The sequence below is a fragment of the Dictyostelium purpureum genome (assembly GCF_000190715.1).
Source record: "Dictyostelium purpureum unplaced genomic scaffold DICPUscaffold_185, whole genome shotgun sequence".
NCBI classification, from domain to species: domain Eukaryota; phylum Evosea; class Eumycetozoa; order Dictyosteliales; family Dictyosteliaceae; genus Dictyostelium; species Dictyostelium purpureum.
The window spans coordinates 53,361-61,845 of NW_003519522.1; the positions used below are offsets into that span (position 1 = coordinate 53,361).

At 23.1% G+C, this 8,485-nt stretch overlaps 4 protein-coding genes across 4 annotated transcripts; 1 reads left to right on the top strand and 3 right to left on the bottom strand.

Moving 5' to 3' along the window:
• Window positions 1-5: 5 nt before the first annotated feature.
• DICPUDRAFT_80453 (uncharacterized protein) lies at window positions 6-825 on the bottom strand (the record flags this gene model as incomplete). The annotated part of the gene is made up of 2 exons (XM_003289635.1): window positions 6-742; window positions 816-825. 2 exons carry the CDS (start codon window positions 823-825, stop codon window positions 6-8), a joined length of 747 nt encoding a protein of 248 aa, XP_003289683.1.
• A 1,255-nt stretch (window positions 826-2,080) lies between these two features.
• DICPUDRAFT_80454 (uncharacterized protein) lies at window positions 2,081-3,815 on the bottom strand (the record flags this gene model as incomplete). The annotated part of the gene is made up of 3 exons (XM_003289636.1): window positions 2,081-3,618; window positions 3,690-3,731; window positions 3,797-3,815. The coding sequence occupies 3 exons, from the start codon at window positions 3,813-3,815 to the stop codon at window positions 2,081-2,083; spliced, it is 1,599 nt and encodes a 532-aa protein (XP_003289684.1).
• Window positions 3,816-4,389: 574 nt separating this feature from the next.
• DICPUDRAFT_88622 (uncharacterized protein) lies at window positions 4,390-5,445 on the bottom strand (the record flags this gene model as incomplete). Its single annotated transcript, XM_003289637.1, has 2 exons — window positions 4,390-4,769; window positions 4,866-5,445. 2 exons carry the CDS (start codon window positions 5,443-5,445, stop codon window positions 4,390-4,392), a joined length of 960 nt encoding a protein of 319 aa, XP_003289685.1.
• Window positions 5,446-6,285: 840 nt separating this feature from the next.
• DICPUDRAFT_80456 (uncharacterized protein) lies at window positions 6,286-8,187 on the top strand (the record flags this gene model as incomplete). Its single annotated transcript, XM_003289618.1, has 4 exons — window positions 6,286-6,586; window positions 6,657-6,882; window positions 6,952-7,158; window positions 7,251-8,187. 4 exons carry the CDS (start codon window positions 6,286-6,288, stop codon window positions 8,185-8,187), a joined length of 1,671 nt encoding a protein of 556 aa, XP_003289666.1.
• Between the last annotated feature and the right edge of the window lie 298 nt (window positions 8,188-8,485).

Below are 8,485 nucleotides of genomic sequence, written 5' to 3' on the forward strand. Positions count from 1 at the left end.
GATTATTAAAATGAAAAACGAAAAGAATTTTGATAAAATGAATTTGGTTTTGGTATTTCTATTGAAACATAGAGCGGGGTTTCCCTAAAAAAAGTTGAGCTATATTCATATGGGATTTCCTTTTCATTATATTTCACCACGGGTGGTGTAATACAATTTAAAAAAGAACTGAACCAATATAATCTATTATCGTATTCTTTAAATAGGCAAAAAGATGGATTTATAGACTCCCAAGATGACTTAAATTTGATCTTTGGAAATGTGAAAGCAAGGCCTGAGTATTTTATTTTCAAGTAATAGCTACCACTGCAAGCTTCAGCTTTAAGAATGCCAATAAACCAATTACCTATACCTGAATACGTGATATTTAATAATATACCAGTCTTGAGCTTTCGTACTTGAAAATTCCTCAACGAGGCTTTGATTTCATTTACAGGATGTGGTATTTCTAAAGAAAAATACATTTCTCTACCACTACGCGATTCTTCTGGAAGTTTAAAATATTCATTGACTTCAATATTATAATTTTTAAGTTCTTGAACAACGAGAGTTGTATTAGCTCCTACTTCATCTCTTGTTACCTGCACAACTACGTCATCTCTATAACCTTCATCAACAAATTTTCTTTTTGAAGAAGGATCTTGTTGATGTTGTAACTCTATTTCTTGCTCCAATTTGAAACCGATTCCAGCAGGAGAAGGAGGAGAAGAATTTCGAAAAATTAAATAATTTAAATCCAACACTTTATTTTTGATTATAAAAACAATATATTAGTCAATAAATTTAAATTTTATAAAAACTATATTTATACTTACTATCACCCATTTTTTTAGATAAAAACAAAGGTTATTTATTATTTATTGTTTGATGGTATTTTTTTTTTTATTTACTGTGGTGGTAGTTATAACAATATTGTTTAATTATTTACACGACAATACTGAAGAAAGTTTTTATTTTTTAATTGGGTAGTTAACTTTATTATAACTGTTTCTTATTATTATTATAATGATTACAGTTTTTGTCGAGTCACTTTGAAAAAATATATAAAAAAAAAAAAAAATTTAATTTTTAAAAAAAATAATAAAAAAAATAAGAAAAAAATAAAAATATGTATTTTCAAAAAAAAAAAATTTTAATCAAAAAAAATAATTAAAAAAAATATAAAAAAAAATAAAAAAAATAAAAAAAATAAAAAAAATAAAAAAAATAAAAAAAATAAAAAAAAGACATATTTATTTTTCTATTGTGTATTTTTCAAAAAAAAACTTTTTACAAAAATTCTTTTGATCAGTGTTTTTTAAAAATAAAAAAAATAAAAAAAAAGACATATGAATATGTTGTGGACCTTTCATCTTTTTTTGTTAAGAACATCATACACGATTCCATTATTTGAGAATGGTTTTGTGAAGGTGGTTATTGTAATGAAAGAAAAATTTATAAATTTTAAAAAATGCGAAAAATTAAAAAAAAGGCAAATATAAATTAAAAAAATTAAAAAATAAATAAAATGAATAAAAATAATTAAAAGAAGGGAAAAAGAAAAAAATTATGATGTGTGTTTGTTCTGTTATTTTGATCTATTGATAAATTTTTAAAATGGATTAGAATGAATAATTTTTTATAAAAAAAAGAGATAATTTTTTTAAAAAAAAAAGATAATTTTTTCTAAAAATTTTTAAATGAATGATAATTGATAAAAACTAAGATAACCATAGTTTTTAACCACTAGTTATTTTATTTAAATGATTATATGGTTACTTATATGGTTTCTTTAAAATTAATTAAAAATAAAAGGTATAAAATTTTTTTGTTTTTAAATAGTTTAACTTTTTTTTTTTTTAAATTTGGTCATAAGTTTATAATTAAGTAAAAAATTTTAAGTTTTGAATCATAAAAATAAACTTATGCTTTTTCAATTCCACTTAAAAATTTAAAAAGCTACATGTTTTGAATAATCTCATTATATAAAAAATATTTTACTACCTACAAACAATCAAATAAAGAAAATGTAGTTATATAAAAAATAATAATGGGCAATTTAAAAAAAAATTTTAAGATTTATTACAAAAAATAATTTTATTTATTTATTATTATTACTTTTATAGTAAAATTTAAAGGCACTTAGAGGGGTATTCTCTGGGTTTGTTAAACCATTTGGTACTGGGAATGAAATAAATAGTGGGGTTTCACCAAATGTGGTACCATATTCACATTCGATTTCATTTTCATTATAGATCACCACTGGTGGCCTTTTAGATGTATCGGATTTTTTTGGTTTTGCTTTTAAAAAAGAGCTGAATGCATAAAACTTGTTATTGTGGTATCTCAATTGGTAAAAAGATGGAGGTATACATTTTTCACAGTTGGATATAAATTGGATATTTGGATATATGATAGTTTTATCCGGGTATTTAATTTTAAGGTAATATGTACCGCTGTAAGCTTTAACTGTAAGACAACCAATAAACCAATCACCTATACCTGAATACTTGATTTCAATCTTTATAGGTGAATTGATTTCTGGGCCAACAACCTTCTTTAATGATGCTCGGATAGTATTTACAGTACTTGGTATTTCTAAAGAAAAATTCATTTCTTTATTACCCCATGACTGTTCTGGAAAATTAAAGTGTTCATTTACTTCTATATCATAACTCCTAAGTAATTCTACAGCTTCAGTTCTTAATTTTTCTTTCTCTCTTGGTACACTTACAACCAGGTTATGGTTATAGTTATTTTGATCAGAGTTTTTGAGTTTTTTATTTGGTGGATTTAGATATATATTATCCTGATGAACGTTTGCCCCTTGTGTAGGATCATTCCTTCGCAATAACTCTTTTTCATTTTTTTTGTTAAATTTAGGGACTTTATTGCTTTTTGATGAATCAATCATATCAATAACAGCAGTAGTATCCAAAATGTTATTACATATGGCAGTGAATATTTGTGACAGTTGAGGGTATGACATATTATTACTCTGTGATTGTTGGAGGTTTGACAAATAATCACATTGTGATTGTTGAGGGGTTGATAAATAATCACTCTGGGATTGTTGTGGGTTTGACAAATAATCACTCTGGGATTGTTGTGGGTTTGTCAAATAGTCACTCTGTGATTGTTGAGGGTTTGACAAATAATCATTCTGTGATTGTTGGGGGTTTGACAAATAATCACTTTGTGATTGTTGTGGGTTTGACAAATAATCATTCTGTGATTGTTGGAGGTTTGACAAATAATCACTCTGTGATTGTTGAGAATTTGCCCAATAGCCACTCTGTGATTGTTGTGGGTTTGGCAAATAATCACTTTGTGATTGTTGTTGTGGGTTTGACAAATAATCACTCTGTGATTGTTGGGGGTTTGTCAAATAATCACTCTGTGATTGTTGTTGAGGGGTTGATAAATAATCACTTTGTGATTGTTGTTGAGGGTTTGATAAATAATCACTATGAGATTTTTGTTGGGGGCTTGACAAATAATCACTCTGTTGAGATGCATCTAAATAATCAATTGAAGAATTTTGTTGTCGGGAAGTATGTAAGCTCTCATTATATGATTGTAGATCATGACCTAACCCGAAATTACTTGAAAAATTATCATAATCTAACTGTAAACCATCTATTATTATAAAAATAAATAAATAAAAAAGAAATAATTTAAGTTTTTATAGATTATTTTTTATAACTTACCACTATCAGATGATTCATTAGAATCTAAACATCCTTTTTCATCTATTATTACAAATTAAAAAACAATTAATAATTTATAATTTTAATAATTTATTATTATTACTTACACCATTTTAAATCTTCCATTTTTTAAATGAATATTGTTTATTAATTTTATTGTTTGTTATTATAAATAAAATAATTATGTGAGAAAAAAAAAATTAAAAAAAAAAAAAAATTTTAATATAAAAAAAAATTTTCACAAGTTTTTTTCACCAAAAAATAAAAAAAAAATAAAAAATTTTATTAAAAAACTTATTCATAATTTTTTTTTTGATCTTATTAATCTGTACAGTGATTCATATAATATAAATCTCAATAAATGTGATACATTTTTTTTAATAAAAATGATTAAATATTAAATTTTCAAGTTTTTTAAATATTTGTTAAAAATATAAATGATAATGTTAAATGTTATAACTTAATTATAGATTTAGCACTATTAATGGTATAATATTTGATTGTTGAATATTCAATCAAATAAAAAAAAAATTCACAATTTTTTTTAAAAAAATTTTTTTTTTTTTTTTTTAAATTTTTTTTTTTTTATTTTCAAAATTATAAAGGTATTTATTTTTTTTAATTTATTTTTTTACCAATGTTGATTTTTTAAGTGATGAAATATTATGGATGTTCACCTATGGGTAGAGTATCTCTTTAATTAAAGATTGTTATACAAAGATATGTTTTTTACTGATTCTGGTATTGAAGCTCTACTAAGCGGATGGTTGAACCTTTTTCCTAAATTTAGAATTGTAACAGAAGATGGTATAACACCTGGTACAAGAGGTTGATTGAATTCATTACCAAATGTTAGATGCGTAACCGATGGGGGTATGTCACCTGGTTTAAGAGGTTGATTAAAATAGTAACCAAATATTAATCTCGAAACAGATAATGGAATAGATCCTTGGTCAAGTGGTTGATTGAAACAAAGACTTAATGCTAATATTTCTATCGATGGTGGAATAGAGCCTTCATGAAGTTTTCTATTGAAATCATTACCAAATGTTAATATCGAAACTGATGAAGGAATACTGCCTGCTTTAAGAGGTTGATTGAAACAGTTACCCAACGTTAATACCTTTACTGATGGAGGGATATCTCCTTCTTTAAGACGTTGATTAAACTTATTACCCAGCGTTAATTTTGTAACAGATAATGGTATATCGCCTTCTTTTAATGGTTGATTGAATTCATCACTAAAGATCAACGTCTCTATCGTAGGTGGTAAATCACCTTCTTTTAGTGGTTGCTTAAAAAAATTACCAAGAGATAGAGTTCTAACACCAAGTGGTATATCTCCTTTTTTAAATGGTTGATCGAAATAGCTACCAAAGGTCAAACTTGTAACTGAAGATGGTATATATCCTTCATATAGTGCACCATTGAAATAATTACCGAATTTCAAAGTCTTTATTGTTTTTATAAATTCTCCAAACTTGGGGGATTGTCTGAACGCATTACCAAACTTTAGTGTTTCTACCGCGGGTAATAAATAGCAGTCTAGACCTTGGCTAAAATCTATGGTTACATTTGTTAAGTAATCTTTATTTCGATATTCTATAAACTCTGTTATGGTATTAAAAATAATATTGCTATTAATAAAAAATTTAAAATGTTTTATAATTTCTTTCCTAATAATCTTATTTCTCCAAACTTTAAAAAATAAATTATCTATTTCTTGTTTCCCGATTCCTTGATTGTCAATGTCCATATTTTCCATTTCTAAATCGTCCATTTCCTCATTATCCATTTGTTTTTATATATAAATAGAATTAATATAAAAAAAAAAAAAATTTAAATATTAAAAATTAAATATTTTTTTATTTTTTTTCATTTTTTTTTATTTTTTTCATATTCCATTTTTTTAAAATTATTAATATATATATATATATGTTAATAACAATTTATTGCTATTAAATATACACACACCTCACACTTTTCGAAATAACAAGTAATCTATTATATGCTAAATAATAAGGTTACTATGTATTTTGTTATTATTTTTTTAACCACACTTCACACTCTTCAAAATATTAAGTGACTTATTATAAATTATAATAAGTCACTTAATATGAATTCACAAAGGTATATTTAATTTTTTATTTTCTATAATAAAATTTTATTAAAATTTAGTAATATATTAAGAAAGAGATAACGAAAACAATCAAATAATTTTAGTGCTTTTTCCGTTTATTTTTTTTTAGCTTAATTTTAGAGAAATTTATGATCAAAATCTCATTTAATCCTAATTTTGAATCAATAGAAGGGGTACTATCAAAAGGACCTGTTAAAGAAAATTTAAAATACAATCACAAAAATCCATGTTGGTATTTTATTTTTTATACTTATATAAATTAAAATTAAAAATATTCTTTACTAATAAACTTTTTACAAATACTTTGCCCCCAATCATATCATATTTACCATTTTTGTTTAAAGACAAACCATTTTATTATTTTTAAAATATTAAAAATTTCCAAAATTTTTTTTTTTTTATTTTTTTATTTTTTTTTTTTAATTTCATTTTTTATATAATTTTTTTTATCAAATAATGAATAACAAATTAAAATTTAAAAATATTTATCATGATGAAATAGAAATAGCAAATAATTATCATTTTCATGAATGTTTAATATCCACATCCATACCACCAAATAATGGAGACAATTTACAAAACTATATCAATAATTTGAACATTTACGATAACAAAAGCTTCCCAAGATCACTATTTTCAGAAATGATAGTTCAAATTAAAGGTTGTATAGGTTCTTTCTCAAAAAATATATCTCATAATAATATAACTCCCTCAAATATTTTTTATGAAAAAATTCAAGATAAATATATATTTAAATGTAATCTTAAAATCTTATTTTTTATTTTTATTTTTTTATCTATATCATTTACTAATTTTAATTCATCAAGTAACTGGATTTGAATATGCAACTAAAAATAATAATATACAGGATAGCTATAATGACTATAATGCATTGGGTCATTTAATTGTTTTTTTAAATAAAAATTATGATTTATCTTTGGAATTTCCGACTGAAAAAGATCCTTCAAAAAAAAACCCATCGAAAACATTGTATCATTATAAAAAAGATGCAACACCTAAACCATATTTTTTAAGTGAATTAAATATTAAAGAGTAAGTATCACCATTATTATTTTTTAAAATTAAAAAATAAAAAATTAATTTCTATTAATTATTTAATAGAATCGAAAAAACTTTAGGAGTCTCAAACATATTAGAAACCCACATTATTTTATGCAAATATGAAAAAAAAAAAAAAGAAGTTTGTGTTCCATTTAATTCAGATCTAAAAGATGAAATATCTGAACTATATGCAATTTCTTTTGATTACGATGAAAAACAAATAGGCGCATTCGAAAGTGATCTCCTCTCACTTTTAAAAGAAATAGGGTATTTATAAAATAGATAAATCAATATAATAATAGAAAAAATATTTTATTTAATAAAAATAATTAATACTAATTCAAATCTTTCAATTAAAGTTATGAACCAAATACAAATAATTGTAATTATAAAGAATCAATTCCAACATCTGTAATCAAGCTTATAGAATTTTCAAATTCAAGAATAGAATTTAATCAAATTAAAGATTACTATACTAAAGTCTTACAAGAAGATTTGGTCCCAATTTTAAGAAGCTCAATATACTTCAATTGGGACTTAAAAACAATTTCTAATAACAATTTATTAAATATCTTTAAAGAAAACAATTTATCATTATTTTTTAGTGGCCCATATACAGACTTTTTATATTTTTTATATTATAACTATATTGTTTTATTTTATAAAAATGAACAAGATAGGAGAAAACTATTAAATAAAAATTCAACATTAGAAAATAGTTTTAAAATGGATCCCAATATACCAAATCATAGCTCTCAAGTAAAAATAGAAAATATAGCCCCCCATACAAAGCAAAAAATAGAATTTCTTAATATTAATAATAATAATAATAATAATAATAATAATAATAATAATAATAATGATAAAGTACAAAATATAAATTATAAAAGCTCATTATTCCAAGAATATAGTTTTATAGGTCAAAATTTAATAATTGATAAGGAAATGAAAAAAGCCCAAGATAAAGAATTAGGAGATCTTGAAAAAAAAAAAACTCAAGTAAGTAATAAGGAAATGAAAAAAGCCCAAGATAAAGAATTAGGAGATCTTGAAGAAAAAAAAAAAACTCAAGTAAGTAATAAGGAAATGAAAAAAGCCCTAGATAAAGAATTAGGAGATCTTGAAAAAAAAAAAAAAAAAATTCAATCTATTTTAGAAGATAGAAAAAAAATTTTAGAAGAAAGTAAAAAAAAATTAGAAAGAGAAAAAAAGAAAAATACAGAAAGGAAAACTAAAATAAAAGATTATGATGGAATTAAAGAGAGGTATGAAGAGCATACTTTAAATAAAGAATAAAATATACCCTTATTTTTAATTATTTATTATTTACATTTGTGTTCATTTTTTTTCCCAGCTTTTTTTTTTTTTTTGGATAAAAGGAGGATTATTTATTTATTCCCATAATTTAATATTATTATTTTTTTTGAGGAAATAAATTTTGAATCGAAAATATTTTTTCAAGAATTCCTTACAGCAATCAAAAGTTTATCTTGAGAGGCCCACTGGTCTTTCTGGGAAAAATTGGATTCTGTCAAAAATATTTAGTTTTTTATTTTTTTTTATTTAAAAGAGTTGGTGTAATGTAGATGGGATA